The 18250-nt window shown below is 32.8% G+C and overlaps 2 protein-coding genes across 3 annotated transcripts; one reads left to right on the top strand and one right to left on the bottom strand.

Moving 5' to 3' along the window:
• Window positions 1-6061: 6061 nt before the first annotated feature.
• Window positions 6062-10053, top strand: LOC137812474 (chromatin assembly factor 1 subunit FAS2). 2 transcript variants are annotated; one of them, XM_068614456.1, is made up of 12 exons: window positions 6062-6301; window positions 6384-6492; window positions 6714-6740; window positions 6829-6901; window positions 7407-7510; window positions 7642-7853; window positions 7948-8044; window positions 8359-8431; window positions 8650-8747; window positions 9003-9141; window positions 9231-9331; window positions 9408-10053. In XM_068614456.1, the coding sequence occupies exons 1-12, from the start codon at window positions 6188-6190 to the stop codon at window positions 9884-9886; spliced, it is 1626 nt and encodes a 541-aa protein (XP_068470557.1). In that variant the 5' UTR covers window positions 6062-6187; the 3' UTR covers window positions 9887-10053. The 2 variants fall into 2 exon arrangements, with proteins under 2 accessions (XP_068470557.1, XP_068470559.1); XM_068614458.1 differs by having other exon boundaries at window positions 6064-6301; window positions 7438-7510.
• A 719-nt stretch (window positions 10054-10772) lies between these two features.
• LOC137812473 (protein trichome berefringence-like 7) lies at window positions 10773-17056 on the bottom strand. The gene is made up of 4 exons (XM_068614455.1): window positions 15931-17056; window positions 12268-12426; window positions 11828-12138; window positions 10773-11371 (listed from the first exon to the last, which is right to left on the bottom strand). The coding sequence occupies exons 1-4, from the start codon at window positions 16758-16760 to the stop codon at window positions 11367-11369; spliced, it is 1305 nt and encodes a 434-aa protein (XP_068470556.1). The 5' UTR covers window positions 16761-17056; the 3' UTR covers window positions 10773-11366.
• Between the last annotated feature and the right edge of the window lie 1194 nt (window positions 17057-18250).

Below are 18250 nucleotides of genomic sequence, written 5' to 3'. Positions count from 1 at the left end.
TGGGAAGTTGCAGTCCTTAACGCTGTTGTTGTCATCGTGGACATATCAGATCAGGGCCATAACTCAGAAAAAAAAATAATAAATGTAGGCCCTAAGAGCAAAGTACGTAGTTGGTTAGTTAACTATTCATATATCATGCCATGTTAATAGTGTACAAAACACATAATGTATGGAATTTTTATGAATTGATTACACCGTAATAAAATTATTAAATAAAAATTAATTTTAGAAATTAAAAAATTATTTATTATTTAATTAAATTATATATTATTCTAAAAATTAAAAAATCATTTATTTTTTAAATTTTTTTATTTTAATAAATAATTTTTAAATTAATATTTAATTAGTTACTAAAATTTTGGCTACCAAATAATTAAATTTTAAAGTTGGTATTTAAATAGTTTCTAAATTGATATCTAATTATTTACCAAATTTTAGGTACCAAAATTAATTTTAGAGACAAAAAATAATTAGTCACTATGTTAACTAAATTATATATTATTTTATAGACTAAAAAAATTATTGATATCTAAATTAATTTCTATTATTAACAAATGTTTTCTAAATTGGTATTTGATTAACTATCAAAGTTTTAGCTACCTACTAATTAGATGGTTTTTATTTAATAGTTTTTGTTGTAGTTAAATAGTTTCTCAATTGGTGTTTTGCCAAACTTTTACCTACCAATTTTAGAATCTAATTAGTTGGTAGCTAAAATTATAAAATATTTATTAATAATAAAAATTACTTTATATACCCAAAAAATATCTCTAAAATAATATCTAATTTATTTAATATAGTAACTAAATATTTTTATGTCTAAAATTAGTCTTTGTTTAATGATTTTCTTGTAGTATTAGAATCTATCTTAACGAGAGATTGTTGGGGTTTATGAGGTCACCCATAGATATATAGTCTCATGCATGAGTTGGAGGGTCTCAACATAAATGAGTGTGTTGAAGATCTCAACTATAGATAAAAACATTTTATGATATATATAAGTGAGTGTAAATCTCAACTTGTAAACCGATTTTATACGGTTAATTTAGGTTTAATATCCACTTCTTTAACATTCATAGTTACCCTTATTGTCCAAATTTAAAATATTAAGCTTCTTACATGTGTTCCAATTTGTCTGATGCACCCCTTTATGTTTTTTTATCGGCAAAAAATGAATAAATATAATGAAGGTATTTTAGGGGTACCTCAACCCTTATACAAAGTCAGCCTAAATCTTACCATTTTAGTTCCTTACATAAACCGAAACACATAAAATAGATTAGCAAAGCTAACAACATTAAAGAACCCCTATAAAACCCCACCACACATAAAAAAAAAAAAAAAAAAAAAACCTAACATTTTTTGACAGATCACATACATATCAAAGGCTCAAAACATCAATCAGAATACAGAAAACTTACCCCGCAGACTTTGGAATTCCCTTCAATTGCACTATTGTGAAAATTTCAATATGATCTATCTTGCCACTTTTAAAAATCTTATTGATATGTTTCCACAACTTAGCTACCACTACTACCCACGCACAACCCCAAATTTGATTACGCTTTTATTCCCCCCACTTACCTTAAAATTTTAATAATGCATTTTTGGCTCCCAATGATCCGTCAATGTCACCCCCATCTACTCGTAACACTTAGACTTTACTAGGCAGACAATTCTGCAAGTACAAAAGAAGTGAGACGTAGTTTTCTCTTCCCCCCACATAAACAACAAATATTGCTAACCATATTAATCCCTCTTCTCGACAAATTCGCTTAAGGCACTATCTTATCCTCCAAAACCGTCCAAGCTGCATGGAGGGCTAATGGTTGAGCCTTTATCTTTCAAAAACCCACATATAAATCGCTTTCATCCCCTTAAGCGTCTTCTTTAAGAATTTTGTATGCAAATTTAACTATGAAAGCTTTTGCCTCGCCATCTTTTTCAAACTCAAGCATCCTCCTTCTCCACATTTACACTTTTCTCTCCCTAAAGATACAATAGCTCTTGTTCATGGTTCTTCTCTCATTCAAACAAATTCCTTCTCTAATAGATCTTCCAAGCCCACTCTAGATTTTCTTTCATTTCCCTTCCTTGCCAAAGAAGACATTACTTATCATAAAATGCTGAGAAAAGTCTTAGGAATTTGACCTTGAGAGTCGTATTTCCCTCCCATTTGTCCTCCCATAACCTTATCTCCCTCCCATTCCCGACCTCCCATATGTAGTTATCTTCAAAGTTGTCTTTCCATCCCTCAAGCGCCACACTTCCTTCAAATCCCTCCATCAAAGAGAATCTAATTTACTTTTCCTTTGATGCCTAAGTTCCCTCCATCCACCATATTTTGAATCCAACACTTCTTTCCACAAGCTCTCCTTCTCATAACCCAAACGCCAAATCCACTTTCCTAACAATGCAATGTTGAAATAATCTCTAGCATTCTCAACCCTCCCTCTTCCTCTGACTTACATACATCTTTTCACGAAGCTCACGCTATTTTCCTTCCTTTCGAGCCCCTGCCCCATAATAATTTCTTCTTTGGCTTCACCACTTCCTTCGCCACCATAGCCGACATTTTGTACAAAGACAAATAGAATAAGGGGAGAGAAGATAACATAAATTTTATCAAACAAAGTCTTTCTGTCATAGAGATAAACTTGTCTTTCTATATACCTAATATGTTCCTCACTATTTCCACCATTCATTCCCAAAACTTGTATCTTTTGTGACACCCCCTACAAGCATATCCAAATACTTAAACAAAATTTTCATCATATCACAGTTTAGAATAGTCACACATCGTTGTAACATATGTAAATTGTTTCTCATCTCGAAAATAGTACTCTTTTCAAAATTAACCTTTAAACTTGAAACTAGTTCAAAACAATTTAAAATGTGATTTTAATACCGAATACATTTTGCACTTTCGCCTTAATAACGAACACAACCTTTAAACCATGCACCCTTTGTACGTAGAGATAGTTCCTAAAGCTATTTCTGACCGTGATTAAAATACCAATAAAAATATGTAAACTTCATCATAAGAAATTCATTTGTTATCCAAAACTATAACTTTATTTGTGCTACATTAAACATCCTCCATCGACATTCTCATTCGTAAATACTATTGTGGTTCTCTGATTACATATATTTTATATATTCTCACTCGTACACACCTCCACACTTTTTTCTCTTTGATTAGCTTGTTGATTGTTTTTTTGCGATCAATCCACTTTGAATGGTATTTTACAATCAGCTACATTCGAATACTAAAAATGTTTCTGGTTGTGATTACCCTACCAACGTTATATTATTTATTAAGATATTAATTAATATAAATTTTATAATTTTAAGAAAAATAAGTACATAAATAAAAAAAGTTTGTATAACTTTGCTAATACTAATTTATATGATAATATATCATAATTTTTTATTTAATATATTATCTTATATGTATTTATATTTACAATTATTACGACACAAACCTTTAAATTATATTATTTACTAGAATATGGAATTAAATAAAAATATTTAAATATTTTTTAAGATATTAATTATAGGTTTTAATATAAAGAAAATTCCTTAAAATAATCATTTTTGGTATACAAAATATTTTTTATAATTCTACTTTTATTTAAATAACTATTTTTTTATCAATAATAAAATAAATAAATAAATAGAATCACTTTAGGTGATCCAACATCTATTTACTAGATGAGAATGTTAATTTTATTTTTTTAGAGTAGAAGATATTTTAATTCGTCTACTTATTTACTTCCACTTTCATTTATTGACAGGGGATATTTCTATATTTATTTTTAAAAAATAAATTACACTAAATAAAACAAATTAGTAAGTGTATTGATTTTTTTACTGTAATTTACTTAAAAATTATATTAATAACGGTTTCTAATTAATTGAACTTTGAAAATATGAAAGTTTTCAAAGTGATCGTCGTGTATACATCCATTAAATTATTTAGTCAGTGAACGAATTTTTCAAAATTCATTTAAGAAAAAAAGTATATACCAATCCTTTTAGTTAACATTTCTGGAGTTATTACGAAGTTAATTATTGTGCTGTATTTTAACGGTTGCATGATTAAATTTATTATTTTAATGGTTGCAGGATTATGTAGGCCCAAAGCATTAAGATATCACGTGATTGTGTTGGGCTTTCTAAGAGCCCATTCTGTTAGGTATAATTAATGAAGGTGTACAACGAATATAGCAAAATAAAGACTTCATTTTATTCAATTAATTCTAAACCAATATTTTCCTTATCCATCAAATATACGGTTGTTGTTCCTTCTCATGCAAATGCTACTTTTATAAACTAAAATAATTCATATGTATAGCTTTATATTTTTTTTCCTTTCTATAATTAAAGTGTAGATATTTTAACTGTCAAATTATAGATAATTAAAAATTAAAGAACTAAAGTTATAAAAAAATTAAGAACTAAAAAGGATTAGTAACATATAGGAATATAATTACAATTGAAACTAAAAAAATATAAATATATTAATATCTCTTTATACATATGAACACTACATTCAACAAATTAATACAAAATATAAGCTTTCAACCTCTGACAAATTCTTACTACACTTAACCTTTCCGAGCCCACATCTGCACACTTTTAAATTTTAAATTTTAAAAATGCTTTTCATTTAAAAATATATATGGAATTGGAAAATAACATTCCAAAAAAAATAAATTGGAATAGATTATTGTGTTCCCAGAAATAAAATAAAAAACTAGAATAAAATTCAAAAATCAAAATTCCATAATAAAAGTTATTCTAGAATTAAAAAAGATACGCTACTAGAAAACAATCTGAAAACAAAAAGGGACTACGAAATGTATTGTTATGTATCCTATTTTATTGAAGAGTATTTTTATTATTTCACATGATAGTCGGGAGGCTCAAATTTTAGACTGTTTTTTTTCACCTCCATATATTTTTTTTTTCACCTTTATAAAATTTCATATTTTTAAAAAATACTCCTGTTAAATATTTTAGATTATGTAATCTAAAAGTTTTTTTTCAAATTCTTAATTGTTTCTAGATTACATAATCCGAAAGTCGTTTTTCATTGCATGGCTAGTTTATGAATTATGTAATCCATAAGTCTTTTTAACTTCTGAATTATGTAATTTGAAAGTTTTTTTTCAAATGCGTGTCCGGATTACATAATCTGAAAGCTACTCTATGGGGTGACACATAAATGATAAAAAGTTATTTTCACGTTTTGTATGGGTAGCAGAAGAACTTATGGGGGTGCAGGAAGAAACAGTACAAATGTAATAAGATGCAGAAAGTAATTGGCTGAACCTATACGTGGCCCAACACTAAGGAAGCCCAACAAGGAATATTGTCAAGAAAACACCATGAAAGGCCTTTTTGGGGAGTGCACAACATGAAAATGGTTGTATAATAACGTGTTTTTTTTCTTCCTAAGTAAAAGAACTAAATAAAGTTCTTAGTTTTTGAGTGAGTTTTAATTATTGTCTGCATTAAACTTTTTATTTTAACTTTATAAAATTTGAAATAACTGTCTTTAGTCATTATAAAATATACAAATTTTGATACTAATTCTTAACAATATTTTTCTTTATTTCTCATGCCTCCAAAACTTGAAATCTTTCATTAGTTACGGTCCTTAACAATTATATTTTTTACAGAACAAAAATTCAAACATGTTTATTTTTAAGGATGAAGGACATTTATTTATTTGTAGAATTAGTTAAACTATTTTTTTTATTCTTGTCTAAATTATAGGGTTCTCAAATTAGATACTTACAAGATCTTGGTGAATTATTACTTTTTACTAATATTTGGTGAATAGAATGCATAATTATAGAGATAAATGGATTTTTGCTATTAATGTAATTGAATCGAAAGTAAAATATTAAATTATTTTATTCTCATTCAACTAGAAAGACAGGATTTACTTAAGAAATCTTGGTATAATTTTAGTTAAATTAACAAGAAGAGGAATAGATTGAAATGGTTGAAAAAAACACAATAAATACAACATCCTCATATATGGTTGAATAAGAGTGGTCGGCTCACATTACATTTCCCGCCAAGTAAAAAGGGGCGCGCGAAAATCCATTTTCCAGTGTCTCAGTGCCTTCTTCTTCTTCTACACTCTAAACCTAAAACTTCGAATCGGAAGAAAATGAAGGGTGGTACGATTCAGATTTCCTGGCACGAGGGCAAACCCGTCTTAACCCTCGATTTCCACCCTCTCTCCGCCACTCTCGCCACCGCCGGGGCCGATTTCGACATCAAGGTCTCTCTCTCCCTCTAGCTCGCTCTGCATGTGATTAGGGTTAATTATTCTATCGATTTCATTCGTCTTCTCGTGTTTGCAGTTTTGGTCGATAAGTCCCGCCGGGACGCAGAAGCTTCCCGTAGCTTCCTATCTTAGTAACCTCTCTTACCATAGCACTGCAGTGAATGTTATTCGCTTCTCTTCTTCCGGTAATTCCAATACGCCGCTTCTCTTTCTCCTCCTAGAATCAGGATACAACAAACTTTCATTGGATCAAGTTGTAATCAAGTTAATTCACGCGCGTATACTTTTGTTGTCACGAAATGAAATCGATTAATGAAATTTGCACTATTTTTCCTCGCTTATTGTGCTGCAAGAAACGATGTGGTGCTTTCTTTTAGTGACAACTTCTATTTCTGATGATTTGCAGGGGAATTGCTGGCCTCTGGTGCTGATGGTAGGATCTTGGCTAAGGAATGTTAGCTTTGAGTTACTGTAATTAGGCAATGTTTTGTCTAAATCGGATTTTGTGTTTCTTTATCCAGGAGGGGACCTGCTAATATGGAAGCTACATTCCGCCGATACTGGTCAGACATGGAAGGTTCTCAAGATGTTACGGTAAGACCTTTGAAATGTCGAAATGAGTAGTTAAAAGTACATAATTAAAACCTGAACATTGTAAAAAAGTTAAATGAAAAACGATAGGCTGCATAGCAGATTTCCCATATTTTAGCTTCTTGATCTCTATTCTGTTTGTCAAATTGTATATACCCCAATTTCCGTAGTTTATTCAGAGAGGGAGTGCCAAATTTGTGCTTATGCGTTTTTATTTAAAATATCGATATAATTCGATTTATTTCTGGAAAAATACACGTGTTTGGAAATAATGAGTATTATTAGATTAGCATTACAAACTATGACTACAACCATTCGTAATGACCAATAACAATAAAACCTTATCTCAACAGATGAAATCGGAAAAAAGGATCACAGGACACCATTAACTTCAGTTAAAAACCAAAGCTCCAGGAACCATTGTAAAGATCAATCACATTATTTTTTTTCAACATTCATGTTATACTGCATTGATTTCTGGCTTATAGGGGACATTTTTATGCATTAGATCTCATCTCAAGGACATTTTGGACCTGCAGTGGTCTACCGATGGCACATATATCATATCTGGATCAGTTGATAATAGTTGCATTATATGGGATGTTAACAAAGGTAAGAAAGAAAACACATGACTGTCTTTGATACACTTGAATCGTGGCACATGGCAGTTGATATGTTGTACTTGTAATGACAATTGATGTGTATGGTTTACGTGCTTATACTACATGATTCTTGTTTGTCAGGAACTAACCTTCAGACGTTGGAGACCCATGCGCACTATGTTCAGGGGGTTGCATGGGACCCTCTAGGAAAATATGTTTCTTCTCTTAGTTCTGATAGGACTTGCAGAATTTACATGAATAAGCCTCATAAATCAAAGGGCACTGAGAAAATCAATTATGTTTGCCAGCAAGTCATTTCTAAGGCAGATCAACCATTATTAAAAAATTCTCAGGTTAGCATATAAATGTCCATATCATTCTTTATTTGCATCGTGGATGGTTGTATCGTATCATACTTGAACGTCAGGCTTGATTTTCTTAATGCAGGATACAAAATTTCACCTCTTCCACGATGAGACATTGCCATCTTTTTTCAGAAGATTAGCATGGTCTCCTGATGGTTCATTTTTAATTGTGCCTGCAGGTATTAGCTTTGAGTTCAAGTGCTTGTTTCAATTAATCTTGTGCTACTTCCAAGGATGAGCTCTTGTTGAGATTTTTCTAGAGTCTGCCAGTTTTTGAATTTTTCGTAGTTTATCATCTTTTATTTTACAAGTGAATGAGTGTACAAGTCAAAGCTGATTGTTTTTTAAAATTTTCCCCTTGTTTTACTTGTCATAATTTAATTGCCACTTATTGGTTGAATCACGTCTATTGATTTCTTTCTCATACCTGAGTTCCTATAATATTTTTACTATATGCTGTTTCTTATTTTATGTCTCACTTTATACATTTCAGGCTCTTACAAAATTAATAATGCATCCGAGTCTGTGAATGCTGCTTACATAATTTCTAGGAAAGATCTTTCTAGGTAAAATTTCAGCTATTTTATTCTTTTCAGGTGCAGAGACATTATGCAAGCCCAAGACAAAGTTCTATCTTTTCTTTCTAGATGATTAGTTAAATTTCAAAGCCTCAAACTACAATTTTATCGCTTTTATGTTCAATTATTCGTGTTAAGTTAATAGACCAAGTTATAGAAGTATGCGTTTGTGATGTGTTGCTTTATTTATTTGACCTTATACACAGGCCTGCCATACAGCTCCCTTGTGCAAGTAAAGCTGTTGTAGCGGTCCGGTTCTGTCCCATGATTTTTAAACTTCAGGGAACGAATTCACTCAACTCAGGTATTTGTGTACTTGTATTTTATGAACAGTTATTATGTATAATTGGTCTGTAATAAAGCCAAAGGACTTTGTGTGATTCATACACTAATCGTCACCTACTGCTAGATTGTCTCGTTATAATTTAATTGTATGCGTGGCATGCCAGTCAGCTTAAATCTGAGACCTGCACTGCCAACTAGTATTTGCTTAAAATTCTGCATGTCTTGGAGAATTTCTTGCTCAGCAGAAGCCTAATACTGGTTTTGTTTAGTGCAGCTGGGGCATTCAACCTCCCATATCGCATCATATTTGCTGTGGCCACTTTGAATTCACTGTACATTTTTGACACCGAAAGCACATCTCCGTTAGCTGTATTAGCTGGTCTTCACTATGCCGCAATAACAGATATTACCTGGTAAATTTTATTTGCTAGCAATTCCTTTTTAGGTTTGAGAATTATAATTTTAAGGAAAGGTTTATTTCTAACTGGTATTTGTTCATAAGGTCATCTGATGCTCATTATTTGGCGTTGTCATCACAAGATGGTTTCTGCTCTTTGGTGGAATTTGAGAATGACGAACTTGGATCACCTTACTCTTTATCTGGTAAGCAGCCTTCCTCTTTCTGCTGTCAACGTCACCACTTCAATGTTTTTTTAATTTCCCTATATATATTTGGTAGAAGGAAAAGCCAAGGAGGATAGTATGAGTAATTTACAGACAGGCAATGACATTGTAATGCAAGAGAAGCCTGACAACATGGTCATTGAGGCAACTGGGAATGTTGAAGGGGTTATAGCTGATAGTAGGAAAAATGAAGCAGAAGAGAAAACTGATGACATGATCATTGAAACAAGTGGAAGAATTGGCACTGCTGAATTAGATAGAAGAAAAGCGAAACCAGATAAGGCAACGAAACAGCAATGGAATTCGTGTGCTGTAAATTTTGGAGCTCAAGACAAGGCTGAGAAACAGCCCGCTAATCCAGATTCAGAGGGAAAACAAACGGAATCAAGGGAGAAGACAGCTCTACAATCAAGTTTGGACGGTAAATCGGGTGCAGAAGAAAAGTCTGGGCAACAATTTTCCAGTTCGAAGAGTACACCCTTGTCAAATAAGCCAGCCAAGAAGCGTATTACTCCTATTGCCATTGATCCATGATTTTTCTATTCCTGAGAAATTCAATGCAATGCCCGCCTGTGTACATCTTTTTGTGCGCCATTTATTCGGAAGTCACATTTCCCCTTTTCTCATTTGTTTTTGTTGACATGTAACATAGATTCCAATATAATATTTAGTGAAAACAAACTTCATATTGGAGACTTCTCCGGACCTTTTTTTCTTCTCGTGTCCCATCTCATGTTCGAAGATGAAATAAGTGCAGGAATGACAAGTGGAATTAATGGCGAACGCAAGGTAGAGGCGAAAGATAAACACTAAAGCTTGGTATGATAAGCATAAAATGTTGATTACATGTAATTTATAGATCAGGGGTAGGTTTTATTTGCTTATTTTCTATAGGTGTACTTACTGCACAATTATGTCAGCTTATGTTTAAAGTAAAGTCTTTTTTATCTACCGTAAGTTGTGCTTTACAAAGTTTCGTTAGAGATTTGATTAAGTTATATTAAATAGTGAGATTTAAAAGGAAAATATATATTATATTAGACGTTATTAATTTTGCTTTCTATTGTTTTATCTCTTCTTTATTATAAATAAAACATGAGTATAACAATTTATTATATTATTCTCAATTTTTCTCTTCTGAATGTTGTAAATAAAATCAAACATTTCTGCAAGCAAATGATTACCATGTTCCAAATGCCAAGCAAAATGAATGTCCCATCGATACGTAGATTCGGGAACTGATTTTTGTCAACTTGTGGAATGTGCACGTTACCTTTTATGGACTGTACCTGGATTTCTTTACCATGTGTATCCAATATTCTGTAACGTTTTTTGCTTTCCAACTTCATCTAATATTATAAAACATGTGAAGTTATCTATATATTACACTTGACTGGATCAGTCTCCACCCAATCTATGATTGTTCCAAATGCAATGTATTGTGCAAAAAATTGATATAGATTCGAACATCAAGTGTCTGAAATTCAGAATAGGGGTGATCCCATGATTGATCCTGTCAAATGGTGCCGTACCTCCATTTTTCACGAGGCCGAAAGAAATGTGAAACACGGCATCCAACTGAAGCAAGGATTTAGACACAAATCCATTCGAACAATTACATAATTAAGACAGGGAATCTGAAAAAAAGAAATTGATTGATTTGTACTTTCCTTCTCCTTCTCTTTTTGCTATGCAGAAGAACAGTATTGTCATGACCAAAACCAAAAATCATGACATGCATCTCACACATTACGTTTACTGATATACAAAGAATTGGCAAATTAAATAATTACTTCGTGCTTCATTTGTTTTGACAAGGTGGTGTGTGTATTTGGATTATACTTACAAAATCTGGTAAAGTTGAGTGTTGAAGAAAACCAATGGTAGATGGCAGAGTTCAAAATTGAAGAATGAGATGGCTTCAGATTTATGGTGTTAGAACCCGATCCATACTTCTTAGGAGGCATCAGAATTGTTTGAGGTTGGCTTGCAATTACTAAGAATGTCAGTCTCTCTAATCTGCACCCAGAAATAAAATACGTGAAATGTAGAAAGATGAAGCAGTAGAAAGCAAGAGAAGTATTCTCTTTCTGAGAGACGTGGAACAAGGGCTCAAGATTTAGTTAAGCATCCAACCCTAAAAGAAAAGTTATAATTAAATTCATCTGACTCAAGAAAAAGGATAAAAAAAATATTTTTACTGTAGGGTATATATGAAAAGAGAAATTATGTTTTGACAATTCTTCTTTTATATACCATTAATTGACAACTCTTTTATAATAATATAATAATAGTAACAACATCTAAGCCAAGCAATGATGTTTTGACAAATAATTAAGTGGTTGCTAACTGGTTGTATAACTAATATTAATTATGAATATAGGGGGAGGGACTCAACTAATAAAAGTCATGCTTAAATCATACCACATTCCCAGGCAAAACTGAAAAAAAAAGTGTTGAATTTGTTGAACTTACCGAGTGATTCAATTTGTTGAAAAGGAATTTCAGATTCAGAAAAAAGTTGGGACAGGATAATTTCATTCCACATATCAGGTACTCCAGGAAGACACCAATGGCTACAATCTTGAATAGATGGATTGTCACTCCAATTACCAACATGTGCATCACTTCGGAAAGCAGACATGGAAGTAACATGGAGAACATTTATAGGAATATTAACATTCTTTACAACGTCTAAAATTGTATCTGAAAACAAGTTTTGATCGCTTCCATCAGTTTCTAATGTTGGGTACTGGGTCACATTGCAAATTCTACGGGTAAGATCACTGCATGAACCATAAAGGCTGGATCAATAACTTTTGAAGCAAGATTTCAAAGATAATTCCTGTGCATGAATAAAAATTCCAATAAACTAGCCAAGCTATATAATCATGTTAACAGTAAAGTAGGAATACCTCCAGTGAGATGGCTCAAAAGTCCTAAAGAATATGCGTGTTCTATTTTTATTAATCTCTCTCTCAACCCATGATGCCCAAGTTTCAAGTGCTATTCTAAAGGCAGCAGGAATTGACATCCCAAGTTTAAGAGAGCTTCCAACCTTGAAATAACAGCCCCTGTTGAAAGAAAGAAGAGGACCATTATACAAAAGGAACAGGAAACAAAGATTTAAAAATATGAAAACGCAGCTTCTGCCTTAAAAAGAGAAATTCAAAAAGCAACTGAATGAATATTTAATGAATAATGAATCTGTTAGGCCTGATGGGGAAAATCAGGCTCAATTGGTTAATGGGTCAGATAAAAGGCCTAGAATCTGGAAGGTATATGAGGCTTTTATAAAAATGCATAGCTTGACCATCTTAGGTTTTTTAAGAAGTTCAAGCCTAGCCTTTTTGCTAAATAGGTTAAGCCAAGACAACCTTTCAATGAGTGGCTCTAAGCCCTTTACGGGTAGCCTAATTTATTTCCAACCCTATTTGGAAGAAATGGTTTTCAGCAGAGTGTGGGAGAAAAGAAGGGATCATTATTCTCTTGCAATCAGCTTTAGGGCTGTGAAGTCTGGGCAGAGAATTTCATCCCTATGGAGCTCTAGGCTTTGGGTAGTTAGGGAGAGTAGGGGGGTCACACATTTCTGTAATCTTTTTCCTATTTATTGGTTAATATTCAATAATACTACTTTATTTCCAACGGGGTGGTTTCTGGTTTCTATTAAAATCATATGTTTACAACAGTTTTATCTCTGCTTTTAATTGAGAGAAGCAAATGGAAGTTAATTTCAAAAGTCTGACCACTGATACTTTCAGGATGAAACATTCCATCTCTTTCTTGACCTCACTCCCATCAATTAATTTCACCATAGCTAGGTTCAGACAATAAACACAATTCTGCCAATACAACATTTTCTGACCCTAAGTTATATTCAATTTATACAAAATTATGCTTACAAACAATAGCCACAAGCTATTCCCATCCAACAGGAAAGTTGACAGAGAGCTTATCCAGACAGTTTGGAACATTCATATGAGGCTATGCATGTGGAAGCAAAATATTTTTTGTGATGATTGCAATGTTGCCCAAGTTTGCATGATTTTAACTATAACAGTTTTTTTTCTCTCACAAATGAAGTACTCTTGAATATAATTTTAAATTATAACAATTGCATAAAGAGAGGATAATTACAGATGAACTAAATTAACTGAAAATATTCAAATAGATGACAAGATGGGATAACTCCGTTCTTTCTGAAAATAGAATACGGACATAATGTAGTGCATATCTTAGTCAATCTGAAACTACCCACTACTCCCACTCACAGAGAGTGGTCTCAGGTTATGTAGTAAAACTGTAAAACTCTTCCCTCCATCCTTCTCTCTCTTTAGAAAATTAGATATTTTTCCTTAAAAAATCCAACTGTAATATTTAGATGGTAACCACAATGGAAAAGTAGAAATAATATGCAATTAAGCATGATTGAATTCAGTTTTTCTTATGAATTGCAAGGCTCAGAAGGTTTTGTAAAAGGAGTAAAACATGTGCAGATTAACAGAAGGTTAAGCCACCCTACTTAAAAGATTTGTTAAGTTTAATGAATTTTCTCAAAATGGTGTCAGAGATATCTTAAGTTAGAAATTTAAAGAACAATACATAGCTATGTGCCACACTAACAAGCAAAATTACAAGTACAAATAAAACACAGCAAATGCAATCAAGAATCACAGTAACAATTTCCAGAGTCCATGGATACTGTTTAACTGGGTAAGGCAGCCGTCTGGTCAAATTTATTTGGCAGCCTATGTATTTTCCATTGTATGGATTTTAACAATGAGAGGGTAGACAGAGACTGAGAAGGATATTGGAAAAAAAATATTAAAAGGGATATCATATTGAATGGTAAGTTTGAAAACTTGGTTTTCAATCAAAGCAATCTGTACAGATGAGACCACTTCCCCTACTGGAATAAGGTGGTCATTGTTGTGGCCATGAAGTGATGTGATCATGGACCAAGAGGAGCCCACACAAAAAGAAGTAGGCACAAGAAGTATGGTTAAAGATCAAGAAAGGGAGAAGAGAAGTCCAAGGGATAAGAGCTTCTAGGGGTGTCTTAACTACAAGCAAGGGTAAGGAGCTTGAGGAGGAGCTTCATCAAACCAACAAAGACACGGGGACCCTTAGGATTAGTGTAGATAGGAATAATACCTTTCTGTATACAACTTAGTATTACTTGGTGTTAATCCTCTCTTCTTTAGATCATAGGATTTGGCTAGCTTAGCCTAGTGTGCTTGTACTCTTCTTAGCATAGCTTTGTTTGGTTATAAGGTTTAAAAAGGCATGGGAAGGACAACTCTTAAGATAACTTTGAATGGAATGAAAACTTGATAGTTTTGTGAAGAGTGTGATTCCTCTTCTTTTCTTGGAGAGCTCTTTTCTTAGATGACATCCCAAGTAGCGAACATCCTAAGTTTTGCTTATCTCCAAAAAGGAGTGGCCCCAACCAAGTCAAAGTTCCCCAATTTTGTGCTTCAATCTTGTTCTCAAGGTAAACCTTCTTGTCTGTCTTTCCTTCTTTCTCTTAGTCTCTTTTCGCCTATCTCTCCTTCTCTCAAGATCCTTGTTTAGCCATAGCATACCAAACCTATCTATTTCAAGAATCATCCCTCCTACACAATACACAAGTTGGCCACCCAAAACTATACCATTGCAAGAACCAAGATTCAAACTAAATAGTGGTGTAAACTAAATATCAAACTATACCAAGATTCAAGAACCAGGCCAAGAAACCAAGAAGTCTTTCTTCTTAGCTCATGGCCTTTTGAGTTTACACCACTCAAATCACTCCTATAATTCCAACCAAGCACACCATTGCATTCCCCATTCAATCCGCATCATAAACTGACGAGTCATCCAATTCCAATTAGTTTCAACTTAGAACTCATCCTATCATCACCTACAGCTTCCACAACCAAGAACCAACCTTGCCCTTCCAAGAATCATTGAAGAACCCTACTAAATCAACCTTGACCAAACTGAGCCCCTCCCTACCTTTCTATAGTTTGACCAAATCATAACCTCACCAAAAAACAATCCAGAAAACCCACCTAAGTGCAAGGTTCTTTCTCCTCCTTCATCATCTATGTTCTTGAGCTTTTAGTGGAAAGATCCACCAATCTTGCAAGCCTATCAAGGCTACAAGATAACAATAGCTACTATTGTGAACAATTAGGTTAACTGCTATGAAAACTTTGTATCATCGGGAACAGTTTTTTCCCCTTAAAATAAAGGACCGAAATTAAATCAAGTTCCTTCTGTTCTTCTCAAATCAAACGAAGACATGAATTTTTTAAAATGTAATATTTATTTACTGAAGGCCATTTAATTGTAGGAAGAACATCCACATGTCACATTTGATTTGAGAACCTGATAACAAGGACATAAAGAACTTGATCTAAATTTTGTCCCGAAACAAAACCTACTGATAAACAAATGATAAGAAAAACAGTGAAGGCTGAAAAGCATGGTAATGAAATTAGAATGAACTATAGTAGATTTCCTCACAGGTCACACATAGCAACACTAATGGGCAGTGGCTTAACATTAAAATGAGAAAGGGAAGGGAAACTTACATATCAAATAGCTTAGATGGAACCCACCAGTGCCCAGTATTGAATATCAGAATATCTGAATTCACCCACTGGTCACTTATATCATCCAACTTGTCCAATAAGAGTGTGGATTTGACCCTTTTTGGTGCATGTCTAGGCATCCTGCCCTGCTGCACCAGGAAAACTGAGCGAAAAAACTCAATGGTGAAATTGAAAGCACTGAACCGAACCCCTAAAAACCTGATCTTCTTTGTTATCTGATTCCGGTTCACTTCATAAACTCCTCTCTTGTCTTCAACCCCAGCCATGAGCATACAAATCAGAGACTCCCACTGAGTCCTACTCATTGAATCCCCAACAAAAACAACCCTTTTGCTTCTAAGCATTTCCAATATACCACGCACATCAAACCTTGGAATCTCACAACTCCTCGGCTTCCACCTCCATCCAAGATAATCCCTGTCACTCCTCCCATTCCCTAAACAGTCGAATCCCGCTTCTACAAAAGGGCACTCTGTGGCATTGTACAAGGGGTGATCTTGAACCTGAACCCAGCTTCCATCAAAGACATCACAATCTCTCACTGATCCATTGTTGCCCTCAGATGAGAGAACTTGGACATTGGAAAACGCTTGGCCAAGGCTTGGAAGGACGTACATGTAGCCACCTACGGCTACAAAGAAGGAAAAGACAGAGGCAATGATGACAAGAACCTGAAACCTGAGAGAGACACATCCAAAACGGTTGTTGTTGGTGTTGTTATGATTGAGTCTGGGACTTCCAATGGCGAGGGACCTTCGATTGGAGGAAGAGGTTTTGTTGAAGGAAATGGTCCTATTCAGAGCACTCATTGTGACAGAACAGAGCCATCACGCTACGCAACCGCTGAGCAAGTTGAAAGGGCAAATAGAGTGACCCAGATGAGAAAGATTCGATTTTGGAGAGAGAAGAAAGAAACCCCGATTCCAAAAATGGATAAAGTATGGGAATACAGAAAAATCAATGTCCGAGGACAGAAGGAGAAGAGTTGTTGTGTACATTATTATGACATTGTTGGGCACAGAACATAACATGTTTCATCACAACCCACTCAGTGCTGTTAGGTACTCTTTTTCAATATTGACTAAAATACTTTTTCATTTCTATAACTTCTAGATCTCTCTCTCACAAATTTAATCACTCTTTTCTTTCTCATAATTTAATAGAATTATGTAATTGGGCCATAGAGTAGTTAATTAAGACACATTGGTAATTTATAATAATTTTTGTTAACTTACAATAAAAATATATTATTGATACTTTTTAAAAACTTTAGCATGTTTAAGAAGCATTCCAGTAACTTGTCAGTATTCATGATGATTATTAATAATTGTAAGTATTTAGATTAATAACAACTATTTTATTTTCATTCTAAAACAATAATTTGAAGATTCTGTTATATTGATTAAAATATATTCAAGTAATAAAATTGTAAAAAATATTTTAATTTTGTAAGTAATTTTTTTTATTAATTACTCTATTATACTTGAGAATTTTGTTCGATAAGTAGCTTAAAAATTAAAAGATTATTATTTTAAAAGCAAAAAGAACAAAAATTATAATGGAGAGTAATAATAATGATGATAAAATAGTAATAATTTCGCGATTATGATTACTTTGGGTAGGAAAGTTTTTATTTCTAAATACTTAATTCCTATTACTTCGATGAACTTGTTCAAAAAAAATTCTAAGAGAAAAAATAAATATTTTTTGTTCATAAACTAAAATTACCTTATCCGTACATTAAAAGTTAAATTTTTTAAAATATATAATGTGCATATATGTATGTATATCAATTTGTATATAAATTATTTTTACTTTATGAAGAAATTAATTTTATTTTTTAGAGATAAATTCTTGTGTACAAGTAAATAATGTGTGATTATATGATTGTTATTTAATAGGTTTTTGTAAACCTAATTTGTGAAGAGGATTGTTGTTGTGGATAGATATGGTAGTGTTTAGATTTGATTGTCAACCATGATTTTATATTACATCTGCCAGCTTAGATTTGGTCAACGCTGGCCACTTTCCAGCCATGGCATATCTGCCCACCACTCTTTTTCTTTTTTAATAAAAACTTGTGTTGGGATAACAACTGTTAAGGAGCCATGGCAGATATGTGAGACAAATTTGGATAATAATTATGAATACAGATTTACTTCACATCCTATTATCCACTACAATCATAAATTTGAATTTTAAAAACACTTTATAAAACAAAAACTATCACTCTCTATTAGACCAACTTGCTATCTATATTAGAACTACCTCAGATGAAATCAGGTAACAAGATTTATGT

This window comes from Phaseolus vulgaris, chromosome 2, assembly GCF_000499845.2.
Source record: "Phaseolus vulgaris cultivar G19833 chromosome 2, P. vulgaris v2.0, whole genome shotgun sequence".
Classification (NCBI taxonomy): Eukaryota; Viridiplantae; Streptophyta; class Magnoliopsida; order Fabales; family Fabaceae; genus Phaseolus; species Phaseolus vulgaris.
The sequence above is the reverse complement of the archived record's forward strand: the minus strand, read 5'-3'. Positions and strand labels throughout refer to the sequence as shown.